At 43.3% G+C, this 13,028-nt stretch overlaps 1 protein-coding gene across 1 annotated transcript in view; it reads right to left on the bottom strand.

The window, feature by feature from the left end:
* Window positions 1-13,028, bottom strand: part of znf407 (zinc finger protein 407) — a 149,351-nt gene that overhangs the window by 75,709 nt on the left and 60,614 nt on the right. The window contains exon 5 of the mRNA XM_035163596.1: window positions 8,727-8,801. Within this exon, the coding sequence (XP_035019487.1) occupies window positions 8,727-8,801 (75 nt within the window). The remainder of the gene's footprint in view (window positions 1-8,726; window positions 8,802-13,028) is intronic.

Below are 13,028 nucleotides of genomic sequence, written 5' to 3' on the forward strand. Positions count from 1 at the left end.
AGTAAGACACTTTAAGTAAAATACAAATGACAATCTCTTTTGAAAACATAGCTCCACAGTATATTAGCATCTCTGTGCAGCTGCATGGGAAGATATGATAATACCTCTCCAGTCCACAAATACATAAAATGAATTAAGTGTTGCTATATTTAGCTTAAAAAGAGAAAAGTTCAGGAAGTTGTCCAGCTTAATAGCGGCCTTGTTGATCGCTGCCTGTTCTGTGTGTGTGTTAATCACCTTCCCCAGGATATATCCACGACCGCCGCTTGCCAGTCCAGCTCACATTAATTTAATCGCTGCTCAGCTAATTCATTGATTAATTGGTTCATTAGTGATGCCTGGCAACATCCATTTCTGCCATGACAGTCTGATGTTTCAATAGAGAAGAAAAACAGGCTGGCTCCAGCCCAGTTTTTCCACAGTCCCACTGTGCATAATGTCCAACCACTGTCAACAGTTAGCTGCACAATTGTGTCACTGTATAACTGCCTGGTTTTGTGCCACAGGATGTGAAATGAATATGAAGGTGAACTGTGCACATTCTCCGTTCTTGTCTGCTTGAGTAATGTCACTTGGGCTTCAGCGGTGGGTGACATCATTCTTAGGGAAAGAAAAACTTCAAAAAGCTGGAGGGTCTGTTGGAGCTGCACTGCCGAGATGAGGTAGATGCTGTTATAGGAAGACAAACCACTGCTGCAGATTTATTCCACAAGTCAAGGTCATGTTCCTCTGACATGACGAGTGGTTTCCAACTCTGGGACGAGCTGTCAGCTGCTAACTAACATTATTATTAGTAATAGGAGCCAATAGGACCTCGCTGCACCCTGCACCAGGAAGCCTGATGTTAAAGTGACCGACAACAATGCATAGCCCGGACAGCTGATGTGACATCACTGGTGAATTGAGATGGCCATAAAGTAGCTTGGATGTACGGTACGTGACCTTTGACCTCTCTACTCCAAGACACAGGCCCAGATTTATAATTGTAATTTTGTCACAGTTGTGGCTCCCAAGCAGTGGTGGTCCTGTGATTTAACTAATCATGAGCAAGACCGCAAGGGTGGAGATTTTAGAATAAAGTGTGTCAGCTTTTCAGAGAACCAACATCCTTTGCTCACTCCGCCCTATCCACACACACACACACACAATTCTGCACCATATGCCCATGACAAGTGCATAAAAATTGTTCCCAAGCGATAGCACAGGCCAACCCATAAAAACTTAATGCACCTAATTTTCCAGTAATCAAACTTTTATAGACTGCGATGGCTTTTAAACTAACAAATTTTAATTATCGCTTAATTTTAACAGCAATATTAACGCGATCCCTCATTCTGTGAGTGTTCGTTCTCCATGAAATATTGAATAGGGTAAACAGTGAGGCGCTGTCCGCTGGCTCCTGTTCAAACATGCAGCCAGCAAACACAAAGGTGAGCTAGGGGTCGCTGAGGCCTTGCCGGTACCAACACCAGGTTCTACCCGTGCTGCACCGGGGACCTCTGGGAAATGGAGCTCCTCGAGTGCAAAAAGCGCACAAAATCAGTGTGCTGATGTTGCACTGAGACTACAACACAGAATTGATCACTGGTGTGTGTTGGTCAGCGGTTATAACGTGATCCTGCCTCAGTGCCAAACAGACAGTTTCTCTTTAGGTTGCTGCAGTAAGTTTGATTTGACTGCTGCCCTTGGGTGGCTGAAAACGAGACCTTACCACCCAACACCAAGCTAGAGAGACAAAGTGCTGACACAGGCAGATAAGGGAAGGAAGAAAGAGAAAGATTAAAGAGTAGATTCATTATCAATAATTAAGGGAAAGGATTTATTTTAATGAATTAGGGGTTGTCTTTATCTACTCTTTATCTCCCTATCGCCCTGCTAACTCTATTTCTCTCTCTCTCTCTCTCTCACTCTCTCTCACTCTCTCACACACACACACACACAGGCTCACAGTATTTGTGTGACTTGACCCCTGCCTGCTCCTTGTGGTCCATATTGCCACCATGCTGGCTCCAGGCAGGGCTCTTCCGCTCCTGCTCTCCGCGTCCAGCCTGGACGGTCCCGGCCCTTGGTGCTGGGGCAATATGGCCGCGCTGCACGGCATGCTGGGTCGCGGCAGCAAGCCCAGAGCCAGGCGCTGCAGAGCCAGATGCCCGCTCAGCCGAGCTCAGCCCCTGGCAATGTGGAGCGAGCGACCACAGCAACGTACAAATCAATTCTGTTGTGTGAACATGCCCAAATAGTGCGCCGTGTTTTGTAAGCGTGGATGACGGAGATATTAGTTAACTGCACAAAATCTTGACTACACTGACAATGAATACAAATATGAAAACATTTCTAGAAGAATAAAGCTAGTAAACATTTAGATAAACTCAAGGTACCTATGATGGCAGTTTCAATCTAAAGCGAGCATCTTCTCTCAAAGACTGATAATACTCTGGACTCTTCTTGCTGCAGTCATGTAATAACTAATGCTGTGAATATCCCTGTCTTCATTTTGTGAGTCATCACACCTGCGCTGCATGCATCATGCTGGCTATTTCTGGATCGGCGCTCATGCCTCTTCACCTGGTTTTCTGTTTTCTTCTGAGGGATTTTAACACCCGCTTACTTGGCTCAGACATACAGTAATGTTGTATTTTAAAATACGACTTAAAAACCGTGAGCAGACTTTCGCAATTAGACATCTCCCAAACACTGAAAACATTCTCCCCAGCTGCTTGTATCACGCTTTCCCTCCTCCGACTTTAAACAAATATATCTTTCTTCTGGCTTGTCAGCACTCCTGTTTCAAGAGTGATGAGTGTATTAGTTCAAGGAGTTTATTATTACAAGCGTGAAAATGGCAGGCGTTTTAACAATTACCTATGAAAACAGGTGTGTGAGACAGTTCAGTTGTCTTTTGGCGCCCTGTTTTTAAAGAACTAATTACAAGCAATTGAGGCAAGGTCGCTGCTGTCAATCACGCGCCTGAGCCACTCCCTTGTAGCTGAAGTGTTGGTTTAGGTGACTGTAGGCTCTGTGTGCCTTCACGCCACACAGCATCAATACATCTCACACACACAGACACACACAGACACACGCAGACAGACACACGCACACACCAAGGTTATAATACTAAAAGACATGGATTAAAGTCGTGAGATAAAAACTAAATTGGGGAAACATCTGAAATCTTTTTAGATGATGGAAAAGGTATAAAGAGAGCATTTTTCTTCTAACCTTGACACACTCACGCAATAATTTTAGAGACGAGGCAGTCATATTGGAAAAGTGTTACTCAAAAGCAGCGACACACAATTTATTCCATGTTCTCCTCAGGGGCACATGCTGTACTTGTTAACGCCACACTCGGTCACATCCTTTCTTTGTTTTATAATCAAGATAACGCCATCGTTCTCCTGAGAGTGAGCAGCTTTCATGTTCAACAATCAATCAACATCAATAAAATTAAACTAGTGGGAATACTTTTTACAGATTCTGGAGACTTTACTACCATTTTTCCCGCTAGGTGTGCTCAGACCCTGCATCCATTAACGGAATAATAGAGATTATATATTCAGATGAAAATGCACCAAGGAACAGCAACGATTCAACTTGGTGTTATTACAAGTGGGTGACAACAAAAGTAACAACTTCTTGTTATCAGTCTGGGCTGTAATGCAAAATGTTACAATAAAAAGCATTTTGAGATCACTACAATCCATTACAGTGAGACAGCACACACAAGCAGGTTTATAGTGTAAATGTGTGAGGACAAGAGGTCCTCGCAAGTACACATCTACAACAAAGCGCACACACACACACACGCAGGCAGACAAAAGGACAAAAAGCCCTCATCTCCGCTCAGTGCCTGCAGTGAGGAGTGGTGGTGTGACTGAGACAAAGACCCAGTTGTGTCACTTTACAACAGTCTCTCCCTCTCTCTCTTTCTCCCTTATTCTCCCCTTCTCTCTCTCTCTCTCTCTCACCCAGAACCTGTCAGATAGTTGGAGTCTGTCATCACACCCATCCTCCCCCTCCGACTCCTCTTCCTCCTCTTCCCCCGCTGGGGTTAGAGCGATACATTGAGGCTAATATTAGCCTTTTATTTAAAGTCAGCTCTGACCAGTGTCGGCCATCACGTCCCACTAAAACCATTAATGGGAAGGGATTCAAATGAGACACTGAATAAAAATAAAAAGCTATGGACCAAAGATGTTTTCTTTCATATGAAAATACTTAAATACATGATGTGTTTTTAACATGGTCTTCCTGTGATTTCTGAGGGTTTCCTTTAACAACAAAAAACAAACAGTGTAAGCTCAGAGTTGACTCAATACGACAAGAAAATGTCTGGGTTTGTGACCAAAAGGAAGTGCTGCATTTAACTTCAGTTGCCACAGTGTGTGTTTGTGTGTACACTGTTATGTTTACCATACTTGTCACTTCTTTACTTTAATGTTTCAAATATGAATAGTCCGCCCTTTGGCTAAGTCACTGCATGCAATGAAGCTTCCTGCTGCCCTTAACTACTTTAGAAAGGTCAAATGGGGGCAGATTCCCCCAGATTTAAGCCAATCAACTAAAATAGAATAGTTGCACCAAACATTATCAGCACTATCAGCCTTTTGAAGCTAATATGGGTGGGATTTCGTCCTCCACACAGATACCCACCCGAAATGACTTGGCATTTGAGGCCCCAGATGGATTTGGATAAATGGAGCCTGGTGTTACCTACGGGAAGTCAGGTTTCTTCCTCCTGCTCTCTTCCTTTGACTAACAGATCTCCCCAGCGTTCTAAAAATACCAGGTGAACAGGGCCGTAGAGATGGTGATGAAACTGCCTCTCTGACACTGTCCCACTGCAATCCATCTCTCCACCGCCTGCCAGCCAGCATATGTTTGCAATTGGCTCCCCCCAACAGCCCCCGTCGCCTCTCAACCACCCCCACTGGTCCCTAGTTGCTGGTTCAGATACCCCCTTTACACAGAAACACGCACACACATGCGCACACATGCGCACACATTCACACGTTTGGCCATCCTTTCCCTCCCTCTCTTTCTCCCACAGCCATCATCCAAGTCTCCAGTTCTGGGCTTTCAAAACCAGTGCAGTTATCAATCATCGAGCCAGCACTGTCATGTCCGACCAAACCTCTCATACACACACTTCCTCTCTTTTTCCATTCCTCCCTTTTTTCATCTCTCCTCTCTGCCTATCTCTTTGTCATCCATCCTCGCTCTCTCTTTCTTTCCCCTCCTTCTCCTCCTTCCGCCCTCCGTCCTCTGCCTCCTCTCTTACACTTGCCCAAATTTGTTCCACTTAATAAGCCCTCCCCACTGACCTTGTGCTAATTAAGCTGCACTGTGTTGGAAATATGATGGTTAATTAATGATGAGATAAATTCTGTCTGCAGGACTGTCAGAAAAATGATGACACCGTGTTTTACAGGTTTAAATAGAACAAACCTTGTGGCCGTCCTCCCTCTAAGAGGGTGTGTGTGTGTGAGTGCGTGCTTCTGCATGTGCGTGTGTGTGTAGGTGCATGTTTAAATGTGCAGAAATTAGTCGGGGGGAAAAAAGAAAGACAAAAACATGGATGAAAGAATGAGCTTTTGATGGTTGTTTGCAACAGTGTGAATATACAGTTTGTGTGTTCATGTGCATAAACGTAACTGTATGCAACTGTATGTGTGTGTGTGTGTTTGTGTGAGTGTGTGTAATGATCTAATGTGGCATAAAGGCTGAGCGGAGCGGAGTGAATGAACACACACTGAGCTCAACACTATCAGGTAACACACAGACCTTACAGCTCCATTCATGCCCAGTGTGCTTATATGTGAATGTGTGTGTGTGTGTGTGTGTGTGTGTGTGTGTGTGTGTGTGTGTGTTTGTGTGTTCTGTATGACCTTGAGTGTGTTGCCACGTTCAGTTACAAAAGCCGAGAGCACAAAGGGGCTTTGAGAGTGTGATGCTGTAACATATGGAAAATTTAACTGAATATTCAATTAAATCCAAGTGTCGTCATAGTCATCGTCAAAAATGTCACGTTTTGGGGATGATGAGGCAGCAGCTGAGGCCCACAGTTTAGAGAAGTGGGGCCTGGGACCAAATCCCTGGACCAGCAAGAGGACATATGGGAGGGGAGTGAATGAGGAGCATTTTCCCCACCCTCAACATTCAGTGCCACTGAGCAAGGAAACAAACCCATCACTTCCCATTATTATTGTCCCTCTAACGTGATTAAAAAAGGGTGATCGCACATTTGAAGCCATGGTTCCCACACAATGAAATACCCTTCCTATTGTCTCTGTGGACACCCTCAAAAATAACTGGCCTTTCCCAACTGTTTTTGAATGCGTGCAAATGCTTTGTCTGATTATTTAATTTTAACAACTGTCCTTTTGTGAAGCACTTTGTGACTTGTTTTGTGAAAGGTGCAACATTAAATAAACTTTACTTACTTACATTGTTCACTGCTCACAGATTTCCTGTAAATGTAAAATACTCTGACAATAAAGGATTCCTCTTCTAACTTGTTTAGACTAAAAACTGGTGCTTTTACTGTTTTAGTTCAAAAACATTTTACCAGATGAGATGTGTTTTCAAACTTCCACATTTATGGTGGCTGCTAGGCGACGTCAACATGTTTGAGTGGATCATGATCAGTAATCTTTTCCTCTGTCAGATGACGTTTATCTGTCTGAATGTGACATTTATTCAGTCACAAAACAATCAAATGAACTTAGGTATAAGACAAGTTTTCATCAGTGTAGTTGTACAGCTCTTGCCTAACCATCACCAGCTTAGTTATAAGCAACAAACTTGTAATTCACCATTTCGTGCATTGTAATCATATGAGATACAAAAAAATCTGAAACACATGACAAAGTGAAAATGGAAATAGAAACAGGAAGCATTTGCAGAGTGTAGCCAGCAAGGGATCAGAGGAACACTGAAGGCAGACACTGGTCTTTAGCAGTCCCTGGGTAGCATTGTCAGCATGCCGCTAAGATGCAAACATAAGGATTTAATAGAGAAGAGGGGAAATGTGTAATTGTTTTCATGGAGCAGAGGCTAGTGGATTTAACTTTGTGTTTTTTCTTGTCTGAGGAGCTAAAACAGTCGTTTATCGTGATGTGCAGGTGAAAACACATTGAGCCGTATTAAAACCATGCAAACTAACATTGAACACATTTTAATCAGTGTGAGACATATTCTGCAGGATTTTCATGGGCATACTGTATTTCTAGAAAATGTAGATGTTAAATCCTTCACATAGATCACAGTGTTTCTACTGTGCCACATGCAGCTGTAGTGATGGAAGCTTCCACCTCACACCAGGATTTGTCTGTTGGCCTGTTGACACTACTTTTTTTCTTTATTAGTAATCACAATTTTTTGAGTTTCTCTCAATCTTAATTGTTGTCCTTTTTTAAAACTTTTTTCTAACTTTAAAGTTTTTATCAACTGTTAACGGGGGAGATATTTACTCATTCAAAGAGGGAAATGTAATCTTTACTACAGCACAAAAGCCAAAACAGTCAGTCAGACTAATGGTAAACTACAGAGGACGTTGGTTGCACTGGTTGGCTAACAGATCAGAACATGCAGTATGTAGCTGTGAGTATCAATTATAATGTTGCCTAAGAGTTGTATGGAGCTGTGTCAGCTGTCCCTGGATAAATAAAGGTTACAATAACAGAAATGTGGATGAAACAGAGGCTCTAAGCATTTGAGGATATGAGGATTTGTTTCCATCTAATCCAGATGAACAGCTGACAGTAGGAATTTAGCTGATAATGTCTGCGAGATGGAGAGGCATCTGGTCGGGACCGCTTTCTTCAATATCTGAAGCCACTTGTCATATTTAATACCACATGTTGTCAAAAGTATCAATTTGGTTGCGGAGTAATGAAAAAGCGGGTCTGTTTCTATTTTAGAGGCTAGCTTGACAGATTGAGAGGTGTTTAACGTCTCGTTTTGGCTTGTCAGGGTAGGAGGGAGGGGGGTGGGGGGGCTTCACAACTTCATCTCCTCATCTTTCCTTTTCACACGCGAATATACACATACACAAGCACTGACAGCAGGGCTCTGCCTCTGATAGACAGGGCCAAGCGGGAGACATTACACATACACAGAAACACACGCGCTCACATGCGCAGACAAAAATGGTAAAAGAAACATCATTCATCCTTAATTCAAGAGGGAGAGCCGAAAGTAAGATGAGGGAGGGAGCCAGATAAAGTTTGACAGAAAAAAGGGATGCAAGCAAGCGAGCGAGACAGACAGAATGAGTGAAAGCCATTTAACTCATTAGGGAAAGGGAGGATCTAGAGTTATATATAACTTGAAATTTAACTGTGAGGACTTTTTTTTTTTTTTGCTTTAAAAGCTTGCAGACCTCCATAGGGGTTATAGGAGTCAAATCATCTTCCAAAATCCTGAATTAATTGCCCGCTGTATCTCTCAATTTAGTCTCCTGAAATAAAAATGCTGAGATACTTGACAGTCAGGATCCAGGATAGGGCAACAGATCTGAATCTAATTCTCCCTTTCATATATGTAAGTGTGCTAGAAATAATTTCACTGACAAGATTTACTGAGTAGAAGTCAGACACATGCTCGTCCTTGGCTCTCTCTTTGGTATGGCCTGCAAATATTAACAATCATATATATTCTACCAAAGTTAAAAAAACATCAGAAAAGCAGATTATGATATGCAGAGCGCTGTGTGTCACATTTACCTCTCTTTAGGCTGCCCGACTCCATGCTTTCCCAGTAGGTGTGTGCTGAGGTGTTTCTTCATCACAAAGGCCCATCTACAAAACACACACAAAAGAAAAGAGTTGACCAAAGAGCACTTTCAAACTTTGCAATGCTGATTAAACTCTACAGCCATTTTCAGCCATGAACTCTGGAAGATTGGACTTTGCCTTTCACATATAAAGAATGCAAAGGGCAGATTGTATGGTCAGATGTGTTCACAACAACAGAAAGCGTTCTGGCGAGGGGTGGCGCAGCAGACAGGAGGCGGGACATTACGTATGAAGTCCGCTGCAGAATTCAGATGTTTGTTTATAGCATCGGCCTGTATCACCCAAAACTCTTGAATCTTGCCTTTCCAAAGTGACATGTTCATTTGTGTATTCTACGTGAATAGCTCTACTTTTTGATTGTGAAATGTTTGCAATATTTTTGTGCTTTTTTTGTTGGGTTCTGTTGTGTGTTAGAAACATCATCAAAACTCCCACTCGCTTGCTGTAAATTCCTCAGACATAATCCTGCTGTTTTCTCACATGGGCTCCGTCAGACATAGGAGGGCTGGCAGGTGAAACTCTGGAGAATATCTGGAGTCTCTGACCCAGACATTTGCATTCTCACACACAGCCCCACCTGATCATTTCAGATGATTATCAGGAGTTTGGTGCATGTCTGAAAGGACCTAACGAGTGATCTATCATAAATAAATAATAAATATATGTAAGAAAACCCTTTTGTTTCAAAAGAGAACGATAGATGCTGGTAGATAATCTCTGCAATAGTGTGTATTTAAATACACAAAACAGAGTACCTCAAGTAAAAGTGAAGCTCGTCATTGTTTCCAGCAATGAGCTGTAAAACAGAAAGATGTGGTGTCTTTGGTGTTTCACCTTAATCAAATGTAGCATCTGTTGCTTGTCTTCTATTTTCCAACAATAACATAAGAACACAAATCCATCCTTTTCTCACATTCCTTGACCTGAATTGAGTTTTCAGCGCAGCAAATGTAAGCTGCCAAAAACAGGGATCTGGAGGAATAACTATTGTTCTGTTAATCGATGACAGACCTGCAAAGCAGACAGATTTTACACAGAAACTTTTTTATACCACAAGAGTGTAAAGTGGAGAGTGTGTGTGTGTGTGTTTTCTTTGTGTAACTAGCACCTTTTTGGTCAGACAGCAGAGGGAGAATCAGAGGGTGCCACATGTAGTACATCAATGTGTCACACAAATATGTGCAAGGATTCACATGCACACGGATCTACAGTACATGTGGCTGCACGCACACACAGTCAAAAATACCAGGTTACCATCGCTCCACAGTGACCACAGTGTCCTGACTTTGTTGAGGGCCTTGAGTTTACCGTGTCTCCTAAACAGCATATGAAAACATAATGAACGGATGACAAGAATAACTACTCCGACATCCAAGCTGCTTCACCAGTGTTTTCATCCCCTGGCCTTTTCATTTAGCACCCATCACTTCCCATTATTGTGCAACTGAGGGACAATGACCACATCTGAGAGCTGAGGATGGAGCTACATGAAAGAGGCTGAGGGAGTTGAACCGACAGTCATGTGGTTGGCACTGTCGCTGCACACACCCGGGTCCTCCTCTCCTCCATGATTCTACGACCATTTCTTCTTTTCCTTTCTCGTTTCCTTTTCCCGTCTGGAGCATTATTCATTTTTTTTCTCTGGCGAGCCTGTCTGTGCCTTCCTGCAGCTTAACTTCTAACTTTAAAAGTCAGTCTATCATGAAGCAAAAGCATAATTATTTCACCATTTATGTCACTATGTCAACTATCTTCCTCAACCCCCCTGCCAACGTCTGGACACACACACACACACACAGCCACACAGACACACACACGGCTGTGTCCTCCATCCCATCATGGCCCCAGAGTCCCGTCCGTCATCGAGGCCCCTGAGGCCGACGCTAACTAACACCACCATATAAATATTCAAACGTTCCACTGTTTTGCCTCGTTATCATCACTCTGCATTTTCTCAGTCCTCTCTAACTCAATCCATCCACCCGTCCAGAATGTTGCCTCGGAGTTAAACTGGGAGCGAGCGATGACTAAATATTGTACACTCCAATCAGGCAGACTGGCAAGATCAAAAATGCTGAGCTTCCCCGGCCCACTGGAAGTGCCTCTGACTGACGGCATCATCTATAAATAAACAAACAGCATAATTAAGATATTTCTGAGAAGGGTAAAGGAATGAATCAATATATTTGAGAGAAAAGCCCGGCCTTGGAACACTTCACGCGTGCTTGTTTAAGTCGTCGTGTTTAGACGTGGGGAAAAAAAGAGCTTGCAAACATTTCTGTTAATTATGTATTACAGCTGTCCTTCATAAACCTAATTACAGAGCGCTGAAAGGCAACAGGGGCAATTTGCATATGTGCATGAAAGACAAGACATATGCAAAATATGATTTTAATTAGCTTTCTTTGATAGTAAGGGGTACAAATCAAACTGGCATGTTGTGAGATTCTCATCTCGCCGATTTTTTTCACTGGATTATTCTCAGAGTGGCATGGGTGGAAGATAGGAAATGCCCTGTGGAGCCACCTGGCACAGGCTGCACGCACGCACGCGCGCGCACACGCACGCACGCACGCGCACACGCACGCACGCACACACACACACATGTTCATAGAAATGTACAACAACACTCACAACCCCAAATAACTGCACACAAAAGGGTAATGTTAACACATACACAAGTAGCATTTTGTCATGTGATGATCTGATACACAGAAAACTACTATTTCTGATAATGTTGAGACAGAATGCAGGTGGCACACACACACACACACAGCTCATACCATAACAATCTGTACTCACAAAACACCTACAGTCCCCTATCACTCAAGTGTACATGCACACACACACACACACACACACACACACACACACACACACACACACACACACACACACACACACACACACACAGTGCACACACACACACACACACACACACACACACACACACACACACACACACACACACACACACACACAGATCCCATATCTAAATGTTAAAGGGGCAAATCCATTTGTTTAAGGCAGTGTGTAATCAGCCCCCTGCCCTTGGTGTGTGTGCATCCTCTGCCATCCAGGTCAAGGCCTCAGCTTGTCGTCCTGCTGCCTTGGGCTGCATCATCAGCCAGAACCATCAGCCTTGATGGTTATTGTAACAAAGGGATACTTTAACATGCCATTCATCCATATCAATTCACTTCCCCCCCATGAATTGAACTAATAAGGCTGTGCCTCTGCCCTCCAGGGAGGCTCATAATATCCATTGCAGATATGGAAAAAAAAAAAAGAAAAAGAAAAAGAACGACGGCGGCTCTGGTGTTTCACGTTCGACTTTCCCTTCAGACTAATCGGCGCGCCACAGCTCGTTAGGTCCGTGACGTGCCGGAGCTTTACCGATAAGCAGGGGAGACACGGCTCAATTACCCACAGTTACAATCTTTCTCTCTCTCTTCCCTCCCGCTGCCTGACGATGAAGAGATAACATGTCAATATTTGATACAAACAACTTCATTTGCCTAATGGTGTTCCTGGATAGGCCCATCCACAGGTCCAGAAGGGATGGGAGATCTAAGAAAAAGCCTGGAGCACCACTCAGCTTAGATGTACCGTAGCCCGGCACCAACCCCCAAATATCACACATACCCGTTCTAGAAAGCTGTGCACAACAAGGCATGCTGGGATGGAGCCAGGTCAGATATGACACACTTTTTCTTGAGTTACTTTAAGCTGTTTTTTTCCAGGTTTTGACAGCTACCCTTGAAAGGTTAAAGAGGACAAATGTACTGTAGTCTTTCGCTTGATTCTGACATCTCTGCACTCGCACTGCTGCCTTAAAAACGCCATAGCAGATGGCATCAGGTAAAAGACTGGCATGGCAAATGCCAAAGACAACAAAAGATGTCCATGGACACAATAACTCATCAGTTTGTCATTTCACCTCTAGAAGTGTGTTACTAAAATTAAAAATAGTTCCCCTTACATTACAATGACCAGCTAATCTGACAAAATGTTGGTGTACGTATGCTGCAGAAGGCAAAAGTTAGGGGTCAATTGTTAATGTTCCCTTTGAAACCAATTGAACATCTAGTTTGCTGCCTGCTGTGTGCCACCGCAACGTAAACACATCATAGAATAAGCCATGTGGTGAAAAATGAAGCTGAAGCAGGACAAACTCCTGTATTGTAAATGGTTAAAAGGCAACAGAAAAGCCATTACGGGAGAGCTACC

The sequence above is a fragment of the Hippoglossus stenolepis genome, chromosome 8 (genome assembly GCF_022539355.2).
Source record: "Hippoglossus stenolepis isolate QCI-W04-F060 chromosome 8, HSTE1.2, whole genome shotgun sequence".
NCBI lineage: Eukaryota > Metazoa > Chordata > Actinopteri > Pleuronectiformes > Pleuronectidae > Hippoglossus > Hippoglossus stenolepis.